General features: G+C 54.8%; 6 protein-coding genes across 6 annotated transcripts; 4 read left to right on the top strand and 2 right to left on the bottom strand.

The window, feature by feature from the left end:
* Nucleotides 1-461: 461 nt before the first annotated feature.
* On the bottom strand, nucleotides 462-2,269 carry C8A04DRAFT_31962 (putative coatomer subunit delta; the record flags this gene model as incomplete). Its single annotated transcript, XM_062781928.1, has 5 exons — nucleotides 462-551; nucleotides 620-1,427; nucleotides 1,484-1,683; nucleotides 1,743-2,186; nucleotides 2,267-2,269. The coding sequence occupies 5 exons, from the start codon at nucleotides 2,267-2,269 to the stop codon at nucleotides 462-464; spliced, it is 1,545 nt and encodes a 514-aa protein (XP_062633916.1).
* Nucleotides 2,270-3,131: 862 nt separating this feature from the next.
* Nucleotides 3,132-6,065, top strand: C8A04DRAFT_14877 (uncharacterized protein; the record flags this gene model as incomplete). Its single annotated transcript, XM_062778273.1, has 2 exons — nucleotides 3,132-3,740; nucleotides 4,080-6,065. 2 exons carry the CDS (start codon nucleotides 3,132-3,134, stop codon nucleotides 6,063-6,065), a joined length of 2,595 nt encoding a protein of 864 aa, XP_062633915.1.
* A 2,920-nt stretch (nucleotides 6,066-8,985) lies between these two features.
* C8A04DRAFT_14866 (magnesium transporter NIPA-domain-containing protein) lies at nucleotides 8,986-10,701 on the top strand (the record flags this gene model as incomplete). The annotated part of the gene is made up of 7 exons (XM_062778268.1): nucleotides 8,986-9,031; nucleotides 9,095-9,120; nucleotides 9,223-9,313; nucleotides 9,389-9,640; nucleotides 9,703-9,994; nucleotides 10,065-10,505; nucleotides 10,605-10,701. Coding segments are annotated over 7 exons (1,245 nt in total), but the record flags the coding sequence as incomplete, so codon positions are not given.
* Nucleotides 10,702-12,353: 1,652 nt separating this feature from the next.
* C8A04DRAFT_39840 (uncharacterized protein) lies at nucleotides 12,354-13,360 on the bottom strand (the record flags this gene model as incomplete). The annotated part of the gene is made up of 2 exons (XM_062784734.1): nucleotides 12,354-13,113; nucleotides 13,338-13,360. The coding sequence occupies 2 exons, from the start codon at nucleotides 13,358-13,360 to the stop codon at nucleotides 12,354-12,356; spliced, it is 783 nt and encodes a 260-aa protein (XP_062633913.1).
* A 748-nt stretch (nucleotides 13,361-14,108) lies between these two features.
* Nucleotides 14,109-16,668, top strand: C8A04DRAFT_31958 (protein-tyrosine phosphatase-like protein; the record flags this gene model as incomplete). Its single annotated transcript, XM_062781927.1, has 2 exons — nucleotides 14,109-14,132; nucleotides 14,197-16,668. The coding sequence occupies 2 exons, from the start codon at nucleotides 14,109-14,111 to the stop codon at nucleotides 16,666-16,668; spliced, it is 2,496 nt and encodes an 831-aa protein (XP_062633912.1).
* A 1,310-nt stretch (nucleotides 16,669-17,978) lies between these two features.
* C8A04DRAFT_31957 (armadillo-type protein) lies at nucleotides 17,979-20,375 on the top strand (the record flags this gene model as incomplete). The annotated part of the gene is made up of 7 exons (XM_062781926.1): nucleotides 17,979-18,044; nucleotides 18,165-18,270; nucleotides 18,372-18,523; nucleotides 18,614-19,105; nucleotides 19,175-19,434; nucleotides 19,509-19,947; nucleotides 20,016-20,375. 7 exons carry the CDS (start codon nucleotides 17,979-17,981, stop codon nucleotides 20,373-20,375), a joined length of 1,875 nt encoding a protein of 624 aa, XP_062633911.1.
* Nucleotides 20,376-20,644: the final 269 nt, after the last annotated feature.

Raw genomic sequence — 20,644 nt, 5'->3', positions numbered from 1 at the left:
CGATGTGTGTTTTGTGTCTACCGGTGTAATTTAGTTGAGAGCCAGAATGAAAAGTGTAAAGTACAAAAAATCAATAATTTAGCGTTTCTCATGAGGTAAGCGTTGATTCGATGTCCAGGTTGATTGTTCTTGCCTTGCTTGGTGTTGTGTTGACGAGCTCCACCAGAATTGGGGAATTATCGTCCAGCTGTCGGATATTGGCACTGTGCGCTTAGGGGCCATCACAAACTTGTAATCTGTCTCAAACAATGCGCCAACGAGCCCTTCCCACCCTTTAGGAAGGAGACAGTACAAATTACGGCTACGCATCCGGGGAATATGATGACATCTAGAAATTTGACATTTTCCCTGCCGCCTCTAGCCGCGCCGCTCAAAGATACATGCCCCCCTCAATACTCCTCAAACCCCCAGACCCCGCGCTCGATATCCATCCCAGCTCATCCCCAAGCCGCTCACCATATCTACTCGATTAAGTAGGATTCCGCCACCGACTTAATATCCTTTGAGAAATCAACCTCCTCGTTTAGCTCAAGGAGCTCCACCGATTTAACCTGCAGAGATATCGATTAGTTTTTATGGTCTTGAAACCGGCGGAAGAAAGGGAGAGGAAGCAACTTACATCAACATCAACAAACGGCGCCGTCTTCGAGAAACGCACGTGCATCGGGAAGAACTCATTCTCATCATCCGTCTGCGCCTCGAACTCAAACGCGCCGCTTGAGTTCTCTTCGCTGACCGTGCCAATCGACCACTCCAGGCTGTCGCCCGACACCTCGTAAACGGCGTCAAAGCTAGAGATGGACGGCTCGGCGCTCGAAAACGGCACCACCACGCTAACATCCCGCAGCGTGTCGTTGCCCGACAGCTCGTACTCGATCGTCAGCGTGGAGTTCCCGTCCGAACCCTTGTTGACCCAGACCGTGAACGAAATCGGGAGCACGCTGGTGTCGTCCGCCTTGGGCGTCGCCCGCCACCGGAGGACGCCCACCGCGTTGTTGACGGGGAATCCCCGCGCCGTGTTGGCCATCTGAATCGCTTTAGTGCTGTTGAAGATGTTTTTGTCGACGTTAGGATGCGTCCGGAACTGTGCGCCATGCGATGGGGTCGCATCGAGGTTCAGCTTGAGCTTTGTGAGGGACGGATCCGTCACACGCAATGTGAGGTCACCGCTAATAGCGAACGAGTTCAGCGCGCCATCCCTCGAAATCTTGGCCGTGATGGCCTCGTTGATCGTGACGTGAATGGCGTCCCGGTCCAGCGCGGTTGATGCCCGCGAAGCAGCGGCTGGTTCAGCAGCCGAAGGTGCGGCCACGGGCACAAGGGGTGTGTCGTCCACAGGGCCCAGTTCTGTCTTTACGCGCTCAAACATATCTGTGGTCTTGGACTTCTTGCCTAGCTGCATACCCTTGCCCTTCGGTGCGGTAAACCTGGGTTTTTGTTAGTGTTGGGTCTCGCAGGATTCAAGCGGGTCGGATCAGCATACTTGGACTTGTTCTTCTCGGCCTCATAGGTATCGAATGTTTCGGTGACCGCTGGCCGCACTGGTGGAGTGTATGTCGGGTATACGGGGGGTCTGCCCCCGCTGCTACCAGCGCTACGGCCGCTCCGCCCGGTCTCCTTGCGTTGCATTTCCAGTTGCTTGGCCTTGCGCTTGCGCTCTTCGGTGGCCTCCAGCTCCTTGTTCTGTATCGCAGTCGTGTCAGACAACAGTGTTCACCCGCCGTCCGTCTACTCCTACGTACCCGAGCAATGATCTCCTGGATGCGCTCCTCATGACTCTCCATCTCCAAAAACGTCTTAATCTGGCTGATCGTCAAGTTCTCCCGGTACCCAAGCGTCACCAACTCGTCAAACGCGCTGATCAGCTCGTAGGCATTCCGGAGAATCTCCCGCTCGTCTAGGCTCTTGCAGGTGCTAGTCACAACTTGGGCAAACAGGTGCAGCGAGTCGATGTCTTGGAGGATGTTGGACTGCTTGTTGGTAATGAGCACCATGTACAGCTCGTCGAGCGGCTGGTAGACGAAGCGGACATTGTCCTGCTCCACTGTCGTGTGTTGGGTTCCCGAGTTCGCCGCCTTGGGGAAAGACGCTAGCAGGGCCTCGATACGCGATCGCTTGATGTCGTGGAATGCCCGCGCGAGCACGGCCTTCCCGCCGCGGGTACAGATGGACGCAGCAAGGACGACCTAGCAGAGGTATTGTCAGTTTCCCTCTGAGGAGGGCATTGGGGCGAGCAGGAGACAAAATAAAAACAGCCGTAACGTACCATCGTATCTTAACTTGTAGGAAATCTGTGGGTGTGCGGTGTGGTGTGGTGGATGCGGCTTGCGAACAACTTCAAGCCAAACTCTTGGACGCCGCTGCAACTGGGTACGGTCGCTCACGAATAATTGGCATTGGCATGCTGTGGTTGATCTGGCTTTCGGCCACTTGCTGATCGAGGGGTCGACAGCTGGCAGGGGGACAAGGGGCAGCTCCGCCGGCTGCACCGTGCACGTGCCAAGGCGCCAAGGCTACAGTCGAAGGCTAACCCGATGCAGCTCCTAACGTCAGTTTCCGTGCGCGTTTCCGATTCTAACTTCATTTTAACCAACTGCCTTCCATTCCAAGCGCCCTCACTCTCCCACCTCCATCCCGACCAACGCAAGCTTGAGGCCGATTTCCCATCAGCGCACAGACAAGTCATCATCAACGGTGCGCGCGCACATACAGGAAAACTTCTTTGATTCTCGACGTCTTGATCACAAGCCGAGGTTAGCTTTGGTACCGATTTGTCGCGCGTTTCCTTCCGTTTGATCGACGCAACGCGACGTGGGTGTTTTCGACCCGAATAAATTCCATCACCCCGCCTATCGAGGCCCCCGATTATTTCGAACCCAACATTCCGTCGGATTTTTTTCCCTCACGACAGACTCGATTACTCACATCCTTCCCGATTCCGCCACTGACACCATTGCCCCGCCATTATTCCCGGACCACCCGCATTCAGTCGCGACCGAAGGGAGAGAATAGATCATCTTCATTCTCGCGCCCACGCGGCCAAAGTGCATCGGGTAGCACCGACGCACCGCCGAATTCGGTCAACTTCCTAGCGACCTTCGGCGGATCACGACCAGCAAATAGAGGGGAAAATGGAGCACGCCGGCGTATCGGTTGAGGCTGGCCCTCAAGACCAGCCTGAGCACGGATTCCAGGTTGACATTGAGTCAAACGTCGACTTCAATACCTTCGACACGGAAGGACTAGACTTTGGGTATGATGGATCACACGAAGCCGAGCTCGAAATTTCAGGTGAAACATTTGAAGCCGGCGACCTCGAGTTCGGCAATGAAGTTGATGGCGACAATGGAGAGCACTTAAACCTCGATCTTGGGACTTTGGACCATATACCCGATGCCGCCAACGATGAGCAAGGCCACGGAGGAATAGATGATCAAGAGGAGATCAAGAATGCGGATCTAGAGGATGTGGCGGATCACGATGAAATCGGGTACGAAGATGACGAGCTCCGGGTTGACAATGTCGACGCGGGGCTAGGAACCTCCGAAAACCCTGAACCAGAGGCTGCCTTGACAGACACACTCGCCGGGAATCTAGACGCACCCGCCCTACTAGTGTATGAAGGCGAGGCGGAAGAACCCTTGGCTGGTGAGGATGTGCCGCTGGATCAGGATATTAATTTTGGGGAGCATGAAGATGAGGACCGTGAACAACATGACCAGGACTACAACAAGGAGGAAGTTGACGAGCATTACGGCGAGCAGTCCGAGGAATATCAGGAGGAGCATCACAAAGAGCACCAAGAGGAGGACCACGAGGAGGACCACGAGCAGGACCACGAGCAGGACCATGAGGAGCATCACGAGGAGCATCCCGAATACAACGGACAGTACGATGCAGAGCATAGCCACGAGCAGCCACAGGATGAACAGTATGACGAGTTGCACGACGAGGACCACTACCAAGAGCACGATCATGAGAATGTGGAACGTTACGAGGATGGAGAAGGTCTTGGCGAGGGGTCGCATGGCGAGAACACAAAGTCACGCAGTGCATCCGTCAGCCATGACGGGCAAGAGGCCGTTGATTTTGAAGATGCAGCCGTCTCAACTGCTGTTGACGATAGCGACGGAGCTTCTCACGAGCATGCCACGCCCAGCCAACACGGAATGGACCTTGACAAAGAGCTCGATGATCTTGCAGAATCCGTCTCAGAGTTCCCCGATGTGGAAGTTCTCTACAATCAGACCTCCTACTCCTTGTTTGGAAGCTCGGGCGATGACCCGCAATCCTATTTCCTCTCGGACGCCAGCGAGCTTGACCGCCCCCTCTCGCAGTTCCTCTCTGCGTTACGCACGGTCATCTCGGAAGAGATGGCACCCGCAGATGAGCTGATCGTTCGTTTTGATCCTCTCGACTTTGAGTTTGGGGAGCGATCGAATGAGAAGTTCTTGAGACGCACGTTCCGCGAGATCCTCGGGTGCCACTCAACGCTGGGCCAAGTCCCTGGGGTGTCCTCAGAGCCTGTCATTCACTTGATAGTCCGGCGCGACAGTGAAGAGCATTTCCTAGAGATACTCGAGGAAGCTGAGCAGGTCAGGGCGTCTCCCGCCAGTGGTTCGGACGATTCCGAGATGTCGGACCGTGAAGAGGAGGAGTTTCATATTGATACTGTCGATGGTGATCAAGTGCATAATGAAGCCCCCGAGGACGAGGACCGGGGTTCGGACGATGACGGGCATCACGCACCGACTCGTTTGGAGGAGGAAATCACCCACACCGAACCCGAATCGGTCGGAGATGAGGAGAATGTGGCGCCTGAGGAAGAGCCCAGGTTTCAGTTCGAATCTACCGCATCACAATCTGCTGATGACGCTGGGGGCCCTGCTGAAGGCACTGGGCATTTTGATGAGGCCCATGCTGAGGAATCTTCCGATTTCGTGGAGCATGGTGAAGGCGAGGGATTAACCTGGAACGAAGAGCAAGGATATCATGATGAAAGCGGTACCGGCCACCCTGAGATCACTCTTGAGGTGGCCGATGAATACGCGCACGGGGCGACCGAAGAGCAGCAAGGGAGCGATCCCCTCAAAACAACAGAGGTTCCCGCTAGTAATGAGGCGGCTATGGCTGATGATGCCGGTGCCGAGCCAGAAACCGCTACTAACGGTAATTATCCTTCTTTCCTTACTTCAACGCCGCAATTGCTCCTTCGCGATTCGCAGATCGCGATTGGCGCGCAAACACCGAAGTCTATGGGCAAGGACCAAGACGACGGATCTTGGGAAATCGATTATTCAGACGACGAATTTGAGTCAGCACACAGATCCATGGGTGCCAAGGAGGAAAGGAAGCTGGTTGCTGGACTCTTTCTAGAGAGTTCCATTTCCCAGAAGCACAGCTCAATTTTCAAGTGGATGGTGCCTGACGCCGTCGAATCCCCACCCACGCGCGGAGCTTTCAAGCTAGGCAATAGCGGCACTGATGCTGACAATGATGCGTACAAAGATGACGAACTCGTACTTGCGTTTGACGACGAACCAGCGTTGTCCACCATCGGCGAGGACACGGGGGGGCACAACGACGACTTAACCACCAGCGCGGAAAACTTACCCGACGATACCAACAGTTATCGAAACCTAGAAGCCGCCGAAGTTGATCATGAATCTACTAGTAAGCATTCCGAGGCGGATCCCGACGCGACCGCAGGTGCGGAAACCGCATCCACCCGCACAAGTATGACGATGAATGGAGATGAGATCGACTACGAGGATGAGGAGATTGCGGACGATGCTCTCACATCGGCGAATGACGACGCCCAGCGATCGGTTGGCGCTTCTAGCGTACAGCATGACGAGATTGATTGGGAAAATGATGAAGACGAGGATGGAGAGGAGCAAGTAACAAACGGAGACTCTGGTGTCGAATATGATGAGCCGAAGGAGGCTGCCTCAGCTTCGCCGGGGCATGGCGGCAAGCGAAGCAGAACTGACGAAGCGGAGAGTCTTGTCGACGAGACCGGTATGTCTTCGTATCCGCGCCTCAAAAGACCGCGGATTAACTAACCGAAGCGCAGACCACAAGCGTCGTCGGACTTGAACGGCAGACTCTACAGCTTCCTTGCACCGTTTCTGCTCCCAACATTGGGTTGCAAACACTGGCAACAACTACCACCCCCTGAAACCCCACACCCCCTTTCTTTCTATTCCGATTCAAACAGGTAATATCCCAACAACCCACGACGCCCATTTGCTAGGCATTTAAAAGGTAGGTCTCGACACAGCAATCCCAAATCTGAGGCACTCTTATCCACTCGTCCCATCGGACAAATGTCGATTGTATCTTCGAGGATCCGATATCACTTGAGGACGCCTACGCACACGGATGGTCCTGCCTCGTCAACACACCTTTGATCATCCACACAACATGAGGCCGAACCCGTAATTCGGGATTATCTAACACAGCATTGTTCTTTCACCATTCGTTTTTACATGTAGGATTAGGCACGAAGAAGAAAATTGGGCGTTGATTGATAGCCCGAGGGGGAAAAGCTCGGGAAAGTATGGGTGTACATTGGTTGGCTGGGGGGTCTTTGTTTTTGCTAGAACTTGGGGACTCGGTCCGGTATTCTTTCTCTAGGCGTTCCACACTCAGGGGTGATTTCATCACTGCCGTGACGGAGGCTGGGTACGGGCCTTTTTGGGGCCCGTTTCTGAGTACTCTCAACCTTGGCGTGACAGATGGATGGACTCAATGGCGTTGATGCGGCGTTCGACACGGAGTTGGCCTCAGTTCTGGGGTGTTGCAGGAGAACGGGAGAGGGGCGTGCGGTTGTCTGCTCTTTTCTCAGTTTTCTTTTTTGTTTTCCCTTCGCGCAATCTCGCTTTTTTTTTTTCGGTTCTTCGCTTGGCCGTCAGTTGCTCTAAGTCTAGCATTGATATCTACTTTATTAATTAGCCCAACCTCGCAAACCGACGAAAGCCGTTTCGGCTCTACCGGCCATTACCACTTGCGGGCATCGTCAATTTCGTTCCCTTTACTGGTGTGTGCCTGTTTCGCAAACCTTCAAACTCCTCTTTACATTTCCAAGGCACGTGAGACGTCACGATGAGTGCCGGTCGAGGATGTGGACGAAACGGAGCCTTCAACCTCCGGATCTGCATCGCTCAGGGGTAGCACACTACAAACCTGCAGAACCTCGAACCAACCCTCCCTGCGGGCGGTATGCAGTTGGCATATTGTGATTGTACGCCAATTACAGCGTATGAAGGAAATGTCTAGGAATACTTCTTCTGTCGTGGGCTGAGGCATCAGTTAGATCTAAGCATCTTTCTTTTTTACTATGTATTAACATGAGGATCTGATAATTTCGAGGCTCCATCAAACATGCGAGCATGAATCTGACGGATACAAAATCAGTTTGTTGCAGGTTGACAACCGATTCCGGCTGAAGAGTGGGACTGACGCGGCGGGTTGCCCGTTTCGTTTCCTGCCCGGGGCCCGGCGCCCTGCACGGCCGGCCGCATCTCAGGGAAAAATAGTGGGTTGGTTTTCAGCCGAGGATGGGATGTTGCGCTCTGTGTTTGCCGCTCCCGCTTCTGTCTTCAGACGTCCTGACTCGACGACTACGATACCTCCTGGACACAGTGTGTCTAGTCACGTGTCCATGTCTTTTAGGTCCACTGGGTACGGTTCGAGGTGAAAGGGGAAACGTGGCTCGGTGTTGTCTCTTTCCAGTTATTCCTTCTGCGTGGGTTGGGATTTAGACGGATGTGTAACAGTGCCCCGCTGAGTCAGAAACCGAAGTCGGTTGTTGGAATTCAAAGAGAGTTGTTAGCCGCCTGATGGTGTTTGTCTCCTTGGCTCAGGTAAATATGCGAGAGACAAGCAAATTGACGTACGCGGCCCCTTGGCACCAGAAATTTGAGGCCGGCTCCTCTCTCTCATCAGCTGTCCGCTGGTGAATCTTTTTTGTGTGGCTGAGCAAGTGAGCTTCCCACAGCGGCCCTATTTGATCTGGCGCTGTGCCAAGGCCTGGAAGTGGCTCCCGTTTTTGGAACACAGGGGTCTGGCCACACCTCCAAGGCACAGCGCCAGGCCAAAACAGGGGTCTCGTCGTCGTGGCAGGGGTCGCTCGAGATTCTTGAAACCGCCGCCCGTCCCCCGGACTTGTTCGCACCATTTCCAGAGCAGCAGGGGGCCCCGAGCGAATGAAACCAAGCTCTCCCGCGGCGCAAAACCGATTGTGAGCTTGTTGCGAGGTTGTCCGGAACGAAACCCACCACCACAACCACACTTCGCCATCACTCACAGCGGCAACGACGGGAACGAAGCGCCTCGCGGTCCTTTTTGGTCTTGTTTTCCTCTCTCATTTTCCTTTTGCTGGGTTTAGACGGTCTCAATCACCCGATCTTCGACCTGTACGACGACGAAAAAAGGGAAGAAACAAGGGCCCAAGCGCGCGCACAGTGGATAGGGAAACGCCGAACGAGTTCGATTTCTGTCCTCTTCTGACGGCCGCGAACACAACAACCCGAGCCCCCCTGGAAGGCAACGGGCAAACGAAACTCACTTACGACGCCACGAACAACTGTATAACGGAGAGAGGAACAGAAAGAAAGAGAGAAGGGAAAGAGAGTTGCTATCGACCACGATTGGCAAACACGCCCCCAACAAATGCATCTTTGGCAACGGCCCCGCTGAAGATCTCTCTTGTTCCTGTTGTTTTTTTTTGCTCTCTCTACGGTTCCTCGCCCGGCGCGAACGTCCTCTCCCTCTTCCACCTCAGCCTGTCGGCTTCGAGATACCGGCTATCGACCGGGTAGCGCATTGTCGTTACCCCCGCATTCGCTTAAGTTAGACCGTCCGTTGTTGACAAGGGAAGATGTTGGAAGACAAGTACGGTATTCCCTTGCGTGGTTGGAAAAGTGCCGTCACGGCGGCCAGAGGGGCGCAGAGTTGTTAACATTGGCCGTTCTCACGGTTAGGTATATCGGTCTGGCGTTAGCCATGACATCCAGTTTAGCCATTGGTATGCGCACCTTCATCTCTTAACTACCCTAGAGCCACGGGGCGCTAACCTTCCGCGCGACAGGCACCAGTTTCGTGATCACGAAGAAAGTATGGGAAACCCCTTTTACCCTTCACGACACCGCCCAGCCGACATACGACTTGACCACTCGAACCCGAACGATGACACTGACCACGAATTTGTCTTCATAGGGGTTAATGCACGCAGAGGAACGACATGGCTTCGAAGGCGATGGCTTCGTCTACCTGCGCAGCCCGATATGGTGGGCAGGCATCATCTGCTGTATGCGATCACCCCAACAAGCACCACCTCCCCGATTCGAGAGACGGGAACAGATGCGCTGACAGCGGCTCACAGTGGTCCTTGGAGAGATATTCAACTTCGCGGCATACGCCTTTGCCCCCGCGATTCTTGTCACGCCCCTTGGCGCATTGTCCGTGTTGATAGGCGCCGTCTTGGGCTCCTACATTCTGAAAGAAGAGCTCGGGATATTGGGCAAGCTGGGGAGCGCCATCTGCCTGATCGGGGCCGTCATCATTGTCCTACATGCCCCCCCTGACGAGGAAATCGAGACAGTCGATCAGATCCTCAACTATGCGATCCAGCCAGGTACGTTCCGGCCTCATGTTCAGATTCCCTCGACACCAGCGCCATTGCTAACACTTGATTAGGCTTTTTGTTCTACACACTCGCTGTCTGCATTTTTGCGGGCGTCATGATCTACCGTATCGGCCCCGTGTACGGCAAGAGGAACCCGCTCGTCTACCTAAGCATCTGCTCTACCGTCGGCTCGATCTCAGTCATGGCTGTCAAGGCGTTCGGCATTGCCTTGAAGCTGACCTTTGCGGGCCACAACCAATTCAGCCACCCCTCCACCTACGTGTTTATGATCATTACCGTGGTCTGCATCTTGACTCAGATGAACTACTTTAACAAGGCGCTAAGCCAATTCCCCACGAACATGTACGTTTTGACCTCGAGGCAAACCCACACCAACTTGGAATCCCCGGTGGCCGTGCTAACTTCGGGCCAGTGTCAACCCCCTGTACTACGTGACCTTCACGACCGCCACCCTCTGCGCCTCCTTCATCCTCTTCAAGGGCTTCAACACCACCGAGGCCGTCAACACCCTCTCCCTCCTCTGCGGCTTCCTCGTCACCTTCACCGGCGTCTACCTGCTTAACCTCAGCCGTAACGACCCCAACGGTAACAAGATCCTCGCTCGCCGCGGCAACGGCGACATTACGGGCACCGACATGATCTCGAGCCTCCAAACCCGCATGAGCATGGAAGCGCGGCGCTCCCAAGGCGGCGGCAGCATCCACCGGGACCGCGAGGGTCTGATCCGCGCGTATGACGAGGAGGAGGCCGTCGCGGCGGCCGGTACGTTTGGGCTGACAGATCTGGCGGAAGACACCGATGAGGAGGACGATCCGCGCTCGCCCATGATCACGAACTTTTCGCAGCAGCGGACGTCGAATGGACATGCGCCAAACGGGAATGGTGGTGGTAGTCAAAATAGGAATGGCGGCGGGAATGCGGGTGGGAATGGTGGTGGTTCCCGGACGGGCAGTACCGGTCCCGGTGCGGGTAGGGGTGGTCGGTTGGGCGTTAAGGGGGGCGGGAACGAGGCGATAGAGATGCAGAATCGCGGGTCCGGAGATAGGTGAAAAGGTATGAGTCTTGGGGGATGGGAATGGACTGCCTTGACCTGTTCTCTCGTGTCTGCGCATCGCTTTTTATTCTCTGCCTGTGTCCTTGTCGTTGAAGAAAAGCCTTTTGCTCCACCACCGCCTTGATGATCCCGGGAGGCCTATTTATTCGGATTCTCATATTGCAAAACCGCATTTTGATGCTAGATCCTCATTCCAGTTGTTTAGGTCTGTGGCACACCCGTACATATCCCCGGCTACACCTATGAACTCGACGGACCCTGGGAATGGTGCCCGATATCCGGGAGTAAAAGGGATGGGAGTCAGAGTCTAGAAGAGGCCCTCGATACATTAGAATAAAGCAAGAGCGAGAGAGAAAGAGGCAAAAGCAGACGGTAGAGCGGGCCCAAAACAAGTCATCCAAATGGTGTACCCCAATATGGCGGTGTATTTCTTATTATTTTCTTTCCAAGTCTCTCATCTTCTCCTATTCCCCTTCATCTATCTTCATTTTTTCGCTCTACTAGAATCTACTTCATGACGGCGAGGACTAGGGCAATGGACGGACGGATGGAAGGACGGACAGGTGAGATTTCGGGAGTTTCTAAGGAGGCGGGCGGGTGCGTTAGGGATGGAGGACATACCTCTGTGATGATATGAGAATAAAGGCATATTGGGTCGGCGAAGGCAGGGAGATAAGTGGGTGGACTACCCAGTTGCATCGAGCGGATGCCGAAAGGTGGGGGGGCGTTAATGAGGAAAGGAGGTGAAAGAGGGATATTGGGAGCACCGAGAAAGTGCCAGGTACAGTACCTACATGAAATAAAAGGGGTGTGGCCCCACGGGCTGGCTGATGGATGGATGGATCGGGTCAGATGGGGTTGGGCATGCAAGCATAGCGCTATGTGCACGCCGTAGGCGTTATAAAGGGGGGTTGATTACACATTTTTGTTCTTTTTACCATTTCCCCTTCGTCGAAGGAATCTGTGTTTTCTTTTCTCCTACGACTTTGATCTCCGTCATATATGGCGTTGTAGATATGTATTGTACAATAAGACATCGCTTTCATGTTGTATTACTGCCGAATTAGAATTTTTGATGGGACGGCATATCCCATTGCTCATAGTTACAAATATGATCAGTTTGTAATACTTCCGTGTGCACCCTGGCTATCGAACCGGAAGCTGCGGTGGGTTTGTGGAAAGGGAATTTGTTGGGCAGTCATTCAGGCCTAGACATCTAGGCCACATCACACACGGGACTTGCACGTTTGTTCAGAGGTATCATTCCCCGAGCGAGTGCGGGATCGTCCGTTACATAGTAACTACCCTGTCCATGGGTCATGGGTTGATTTTGATAGTTACAATCCATCCCAAAGCACCATTCCCGTCCGTTTTCCCGTATCGCAGACTCAATGCAATATGCTCAAAGTTGACGCCAAATAACCCATCCATCCACAACCGTAATTTCGAGCGTGTGGCCCGCCCGAAGAAATCTCCCTCAGCCAGGGCCTGCCTTTGTTCCCTTCCAGGCGCCTACCAGCCGCCAGCGGTGTCGTCGTTAAAGCCGGTGTCAGCGCTCGAAAAGTCGGCAGCGGGAGCGCCGAACGAAGGCTCAGATTCAGGCAATCCGGTGGAGGAAGAAACCACATCACCACCGCCGTGAGCATCCTATTGCTCGGCGGGGGCGGGCTCCTCCTCACCAGCAGCCTCCTGGTCACGGGCTTCCTCGGCGGCGGCCTGGGCAGCGGCAGCCTTGGCGCCGTAGTCCTGGCTCATGGGCTGCACAACCGGGGTCTCCTCCTTGGGCTCGATGATAGTGACGGCATCAGGGAGCGACTTCTGGGGGCCAGACTTGCCCTCGGGGTCGCTGCCGCGCATGATCTTGACCTTGATACCGAGCACACCCTGGCGGAGCAGTACGTGGCGGGTGGCGCTGTCGATGAAATCCTTCGCGGGTTGGCCGGAGTGGATCATGAAGCCGTCGGTGAACTTCATGCTCTTGGCGCGGGCGGCGCGCAGCTTGCCGGAGACGACGACCTCGCAGCCCTTGGCACCGCTCTCCATGATGAAGCGGAGCACACCATAGCAGGCACGGCGGACGGCGAGACCGTTGAGGAGCTTGTAGCGGAGGGACTCGCACTGGGCGACGGCCGAGAGACCGCGGTTCTGGACCTTGGCGGCATAGAGGGAAACCGAGTTCTCGGGGAACTTGAAACGCTTCTGGATGAGGCTGGTGAGCTCGCGGATGCGGCGACCCTGCTCACCAAGAACCTCCTGGGTGTGTGTGGCGCGGATGATGATATCGGTAACGGTCGGGGTGACGCGGACCTCGACGCCGGAGTAACCCTCCTCGGCCAGCTCGCGCTGGAAGAACTCGTTCAACTCGGCGTAGAACACACCATCGGCGACGAACTTTCTCCGCTTGGAGCTGTAAAAAGAGAGGCATACGTTAGAACCGATTGTCCCTTTGAAAATTACCGAAAAATGATCTCCCAAAGCACGAACTGTCACCCCCAGCTGCTGATTCCCCCTCCACCCCCTCCTTTTTTGTCGAGATAAATAGTCGGCTATAGTGGTGCGTGTTGTCGGCCAAGTACCCTCCCATCTACTCCCAAGCGCAAGGACATTTTTTCAACAAATGACATGACTTACATCTGAGTACCGGGGACAGCCATGGTTGGAATCTGACGACGAAGTTTCTCAAGACTTCAATTGTTGCAGAGGTTGAGATGTCCGACGGGTTCGCGATGTTCACCTAACTTTTTTCAGATTGGGGGAAATTCGTCCTGCCACGGGCTTTTTGTGAATTCTTAGTGGGCTGTCTTGCCTGTGAGGTTCTGGATGTGGAGTAGGGTTAAGTTTGGCCAATTAGATTTCAGGAATCTTTCGAGGGGGTGGCTCTTACACAAAACCAGGGGTGGCTGCAAGGACACTGATCAGCCTTGCCTTGCGGCTGTCTTGTTCGGCCAGTTCGGCCCCGCAGTATGCTTGAGGTGGGGCACCCCTACCTCTCGACGTCAAGCAACCACGCACTGGGCCATTCTCAGCGGCCTGTCATCCATCAACTGGCAAGCACATGTCGGGAGCAGGTCTTGTGATGCTGTTCCATCTCCCCCAACAATTTCAGCGAACCACCTGAGAAACGGGCCACAACAGCATTCACCCACCAGTGCTGACGATGCTGGGCCGCCCCACGTCAACCTAGTAACTTTTGCCAAACCACTCTGGATGAATGCCCCCGAACCGCCCCACGTTTCCAGCTTCTCATCTCCTCCACGGAAGTAGCTGAAGTTCGCTTTAGCCTCTCACCTCGAGCTTCGCTTGGATCTCTACGAGGGCGGGGAGCACATTCTCTCCGTCCCCAACAAGCAAGAATCATTTAAAGAATAATAACATTGCGTTCTTCCTATTCCTTACTTCGTCATGGCAGCACCACAAAACAAGCACGTACGTGAAGTCCTTTTGTGGAAGCAGTGTGGTTATGGGGGGATGTCACTAAATTACATCCCAGGTCTACCACAACGTGCACGCACTACGAGGCGGGAAACCTGAGCTTGGCGACATTGCGCTTAATGACTACCATCTCGTCTTCCGGTTTCCGCCCGAATCCGCCGCCATTACTGCCGATTCCGAGTCTAAAAAGCTGGTCAAGCAAGTCTGGTTTGCGTTCCACATCATCTCCCACTGCACACTACGGCCGACCACCCCTTCTAGCGGGGTACCTTCTTCAATACGCATCCGTTTCCGAGACTTCACCTACGTCAGTTTCAACTTTCCCGACGACAAGCAGGCCCGCGATGCCTTCGAATTCATCCGCTCGAGGACGTGTAGGCTGGGAAGCATAGACCACCTCCTGGCCTTTCACTACAAACCCCCCCCAGGTTCGCCGGAGAATAAGATCAACGGCTGGGACTTGTACGATGCGAGGGCCGAGTTTAAGAGACAGGGGATCAGCGAGAAATCGCCCGACATTGGGTGGAGGATAACAACGATCAATAAGGACTATGTTTTCTCCCCAACGTACCCCGCGGTTCTGGCGGTACCCTCAAAGATTTCGGATAGCACGCTTAAGTACGCTTCATCTTTCCGCTCTCGCGCCCGCATACCGACACTCAGCTACCTGCACCCCGTCAACAATTGCTCGATCACACGCAGTTCGCAGCCGTTTGTAGGTCTACGACTGAATCGTAGCATCCAGGATGAACGGCTCGTTGGGGCTTGCTTTTCTGCTTCCGTCGACTCCCCGGATACTAACACGCCTGTCATGGTGGAGCGGAGCGCATCGTCAAGCCATGTGGATTTGAGTGCAGATAGTGTGGACATAGACATGTCATCCTCGGAGACGGAGCGGATCCGAATGGAAGACGAGCTGATCGCCGGGGCCAACACACAACAGTATGATGAGAAGACGGGGAAGCGCTTGGTGTATGGTGCACAACAACACAACCTCATTGTCGACGCCAGGCCTGCAATCAACTCGTACGCCATGCAGGCGATTGGAAAGGGGTCGGAAAACATGGACTACTACAGATTTGCGAAGAAGGTCTTTCTGAATATAGACAACATCCACGTCATGCGCGACTCATTAGACAAGGTCATCAACGCCATCAAGGACGCGGACGTTTCTCCCTTCCCGCCCAATCGAGATCTCCTCGCCAAAAGCAAATGGCTGAAGCACATTGGCGGCATTCTCGACGGCTCGGCTATCATCGCGCGGCAGGTTGGCATCCAACACTCGCATGTGCTCATCCATTGCTCTGATGGATGGGATCGTACAAGCCAGCTTAGCGCCTTAGCCCAGCTGATGCTCGATCCTTATTACCGCACCATTGAAGGGTTTATCGTTCTGGTCGAGAAGGAATGGCTCTCATTTGGGCATATGTTCCAGCTCCGGTCGGGTCATATGAGCCATGAGAATTGGTTCAACGTGGATAGTGACGCATTGGCCGGCACAACGATTCGACCAGGCGAAAGTGAGGGCCGTGGCGACGCCATTGAGAACGCTTTTGCAAGCGCGAAGCGTTTCTGGAACAAGAGCGTCGGTGGGGACCACGGCAACAAAGACGCAAAGGACGCATCGTCACCGGAAGCAGAGGAAGGCTCCGCCGTTGACGAAGCGAAACTCGGGCCCGCGCCCATCACGGAGGGCCAAGCGACGAAACTGAGTGATGTCTCCCCCGTGTTCCAGCAGTTCCTCGACGCCACGTACCAGCTAGTCCGACAGCACCCAACACAATTCGAGTTCAATGAACGTTTCCTCCGTCGTCTGCTGTACCATGTGTACTCTTGTCAGTACGGCACCTTCCTGTTCAACAACGAGCGGCAGCGACACGAAGCGAAGCTACGTGAACGCACACGCAGCGTCTGGGGTTATTTTTTGAGCCGCCGCCAGGAGTTCACTAACGAGCAATACGACCCAACCATCGATGACCATACCAAGGGCCGCGAACGCCTAATTTTCCCCCGGCAGGGCGAGGTGCGGTGGTGGTACCAGCTCTTCAATCGCACAGACGATGAGATGAACGGCGCTCTTAACGCTTCAGCCGCGACGGCGGAGCGTGTCGCAGCCTATGCGGCCGAGAACGCAACTAACACGGCTAGCGGGAGCAATGAAACCAAGTTCGACCCTCCAGCTCTCACAGCTAGTCAGTCGGTGCTCACAGGGGTAGAGACCGCTCATGAAGCCCTCACCCCGGAGACCAGGACGACGGCCTCGTTCAACCGCAGCGCCAGCACCGGCGGGATCCCAGGCGCCTTCGGGGCACTGCAGGACAGGCTTACTGGGCTGAGCATTGGGCCTGGGATGTTTGGCAGCGGCGGTGGTATTGGTGGTGGGAGCTCGAGCGTGGGGCGGACTCGGGGAGGTTCAGGTTCTGATGAGCATGACGGACCCGACGATGGGCTTACTGGGAAGCCAAAGGATGTCACTGCTCCCCTGGGAGATGATGGAGAAGGCGGTCAAGAGATGAAGAGTCTGGACTGATCAGGATCATATCCCGTGGGGTTGTATGATTGAGAGACGTTGTCGTTTTTGTTTATTTAATCTAGCGTTGATCAATTTTCAAAGCGTTGCTAGATTTAGGGGCGGAAAGGAATTAAACATAATGTTTACTTCTTTACGATCCCAGTATAGCTCGAGACGGCCAAGGGGGGGTTCTACCACAGCTGAATCGTGTCCATCGCCCATCACTTATGCCTCGTGCTTGTTGTTCCCCTGAGCCACTGTCTAGGTAACCATTCCAGGGAGAACCCGGGATATAGAGACAAGACGGGCCTGGTGTTCATCCCTGAGTTGGTACCTCGCATGTTACCGCTTCTACTTCCTCTCTTCCGTTCATTTGTCTACTGCTCTTCGAACTTGACGCCTCACAGATTTAGTAAAAACCCGGTTCTGGCGCTCAACCATATCAAAACGGACCCACATGGGACCTAAAGAAAGCAGATAGAGTATAACAATGAAAACCAATAGAAGTAAGATATCCCGTATTATGGTGGGATTTTCTGTTCCTTCGTGCTGCCGCGAGTGTGCAATGATGAATATTAGCGGTTGGTCCCGTCTTGGTGTTTTGGGCGCTGGGCTCATTGAGCAAGTCAAGGGGCGCAAAATCCCAAACTTGGACAGCTTGACCCCACCCCAGCATTCAGCAGCCCCTCAGTAAACCTGGGAGCCGCGCACGGAGCACAGTGCACTGACCACACATCCGGCAGTGGCCCAAAACGGGCAATAGAAGCCTTGGATTTTCTTAGGCCTCTGCGACCTTGTTCCTAGGCCTGTTGCTTGAGTTACATATCAAGGGCTTTCACAGTACGTTCGGTCGACATCTTGATTTCTGCTCGCCCGCTAGCGCCCAATTTGCTGCCCTTACGAGGGTCTTCATTGCCCTCCTGGGTCTTACCGGTAAAAGATAAAATTAAAACGGGGAAAGGCTGGATTTACCAAATCCCCCAAGCGCCAACAAAGGACGACCTAGTGAGCATCCATCGCGGGTCCATTTTCGGGCGGCAGAAGGCAACCCACTCAGGTCTTGGAGCCAGGGCCAATTCTCCAGGAGCAGGGCAGCTGTCGTCCAAACACCCACTTTCCTCACATTGCATCACATCCCGCACCACACACCACACACCACTACATAGGTAGTACACGCGATCCCAGCCTCCCCCGCCTAACCCACCTATCGAGCCCGGCGCCTGCCCAAAAATCCAGCCTCGACCTCACTGCCCAAACAAAACCACCAACTCCCCGCTTTCCTGCGACGGCCGCGTCCCCTACTTTCCACCCCTCCACAGCCGCCCACCATGGCCGACGCGGCAAACACCAACGATGAGCTCTACCCCATCGCCGTGCTAATCGACGAATTGAAGGTACGCCCGCGACGCCTGCCCTGATGGCTACGCTACCTGCCCTTTCTTTCTTTTCCTCCTTACCGCAAGACGATTCCCATCCGCTAACTTCTCGCGTGCGCGCCTCGCCAACAACCACAGCACGACGATGTTTTGCTCCGGCTCAACGCTATCCACCGCTTGTCGACGATTGCCCTCGCTTTGGGCGCCGAACGCACTCGTGATGAGCTGATTCCCTTTCTCGATGGTCAGCTTCCCCACCGCCCCTCCTGTCTCCTATCTAAACCAGCCTTGCGCCTCGACTGTCGCAAATCCGTGTGCATCGCTAACCTGGCTTCGACTCCACAGAGTCCGTGGAGGATGAGGATGAGGTTCTTGTTGCTTTGAGCGAGGAGCTTGGGAGCTTTATCGACTACGTTGGCGGCCCCCAGTTTGGTCATGTTCTCCTTTCCCCGCTAGAGAACCTGGCCGCGATCGAAGAGCCCGTTGTGCGAGAGAAGGTACGTGTGGAAAGGCGGACGACAACAGGGCGTGCGGACGTAGTGGGAGAAACAAGTCACTAACGTGTGTCGTCCACCTTTGCCTGATAGGCCGTCGAGTCATTGAACAAGATCTGCGGCGACCTCTCCCCGCAACAAGTCGAAGAGTACTTCATCCCCCTTACGATCCGCCTCTCCAAGGCCGACTGGTTCACATCCAAGATCTCGGGCTGTGGCCTATTCACCGCCCCCTACTCCAAGGTCCCACCGGCCGTCCAAGAACAGCTCCGCCAGCAGTTTGGCCAGCTGGTTCACGATGACACACCCATGGTGCGCCGCCAAGCCGCTACCAACATGGCCAAGTTTGTGAAGGAGATGCCCGCGGCCATTGTGATCGGAGAGATGATACCCATGTTCCAACACCTCGTGCAAGATGATCAAGACAGCGTCCGGCTGCTAACCGTCGAAATCTTGATTTCTATCGCCGAGGTCGTGCCCAAGGAGCAACAGGCGAGCCACGGTGTACTGTTGACTTCGCTGCGCAGCCTGATAGAAGACAAGAGCTGGCGGGTGCGGTACATGATTGCCGATAGGTTTGAAAAGGTGGGTTGTATTGAGAGCTATGTTGAACACAGGTTTTCCAAGGGAGAGATGCTGACTGGGATCATGTAGATTGCCAAGGCTGTCGACGAGGAGGTTGTGTCGAGAGACCTGGTTCCCGCCTTTGTAAAACTGCTTAAGGATGGGGAAGCTGAGGTGCGGACCGCCATCGCCGGCCAGATCCCCGGCTTCTGCGCCCTCGTCGACCGGAATACCCTCCTCAACGAGATTATGGGCACGGTGGAGAACTTGGTGTCAGACAGCTCGCAGCACGTCCGGGCGGCCCTCGGAACTCAGATCAGCGGACTGGCCCCCATTCTTGGGAAGCAAGAGTATGTTTCCCGCTACAACGCTCCCAGTTGGTTTGTGTATTGCCCAAGAGAGCTCCTTCTGACACAGTTAACAGGACAATTGACCACCTGCTGCCCATGTTCCTCCAAATGCTCAAGGACGAGTTCCCCGAAGTCCGGCTCCACATCATCTCAAAGCTGGAGCTGGTAAATCAGGTCATCGGCATCGATCTGCTCGCGCAGTCCCTCCTCCCAGCTATAGTTCAGCTGGCCGAGGACAAGCAATGGCGCGTGCGGCTCGCTATCATCGGTCACATGCCTCTGCTTGCCGGACAGCTTGGCGTGGAGTTCTTTGATGATAAGCTGAGCCAGCTCTGCATGGGCTGGCTGGGAGATACCGTTTTCTCCATCCGTGAGGCGGCTACGCACAACCTAAAGAAGCTCACCGAGGTATTTGGCGTCGAATGGGCGAATGAGGCTATTATCCCTAAGGTTATGGCTATGGGCGCCCACCCCAACTACCTCTACCGGATGACAACGTGCTTCGCCATCTCGGTACGTTCTTTTTCAACAACTTGGTGACCGTGGGAACGTAATGAACACAAGACTAACGATGTGAACAGACCCTAGCTAGCGTTGTGACCATGGACGTCATTGCCACGTCGATTCTGCCGATGCTGGAGAAGCTCACGACGGACGACATCCCCAACATCCGGTTTAACGTGGCTAAGACATACTCGGCACTGATCGCCTCGCTGCGCCGGCTGCCAGAGGAGGGCACCATCTACACACTGGAGCAGGCTGGCACGCCCTTCACAGCTTCTCCCAAGGGCCAACAGCTGATTGACGAGCGCATCTCGCCCAGTTTGGAGAAGCTACAGAAGGATAACGATGTAGACGTGCGGTACTTTGCGACGATGGCGGCGGCTGCCGCTTCGGGGGCTTCTGGGCCGGCTGGCGAGCCGATGAGCACATCACCATAGAGAGACGGAGAGAGACGAAAGTCATAATGAAAGCAATTCCATGTTCTTCTTACCCTGTGTCTCGTTTTGCTATTTCTGCGGTTGTTTGACTTGCGGCGAGATGCGTTGTAGAGGACGTCCCGGGAGGAAAAGAGTGCTGATAGTCTATTTGCTAGATTGATGTAGGGTTAGAAAGTCCTTGACGGATACATAGGGGGGGTGCCTACTGCCTACTACGATGGCCCGGGGGGTTATATGTATGGAGTGTGTAGATGGTTAAGTTAGAAGAG

This window comes from Dichotomopilus funicola, assembly GCF_033296635.1.
Source record: "Dichotomopilus funicola strain CBS 141.50 unplaced genomic scaffold C8A04scaffold_76, whole genome shotgun sequence".
Taxonomy (NCBI): Eukaryota; Fungi; Ascomycota; class Sordariomycetes; order Sordariales; family Chaetomiaceae; genus Dichotomopilus; species Dichotomopilus funicola.
This window is presented reverse-complemented; position numbering and strand designations above follow the sequence as displayed.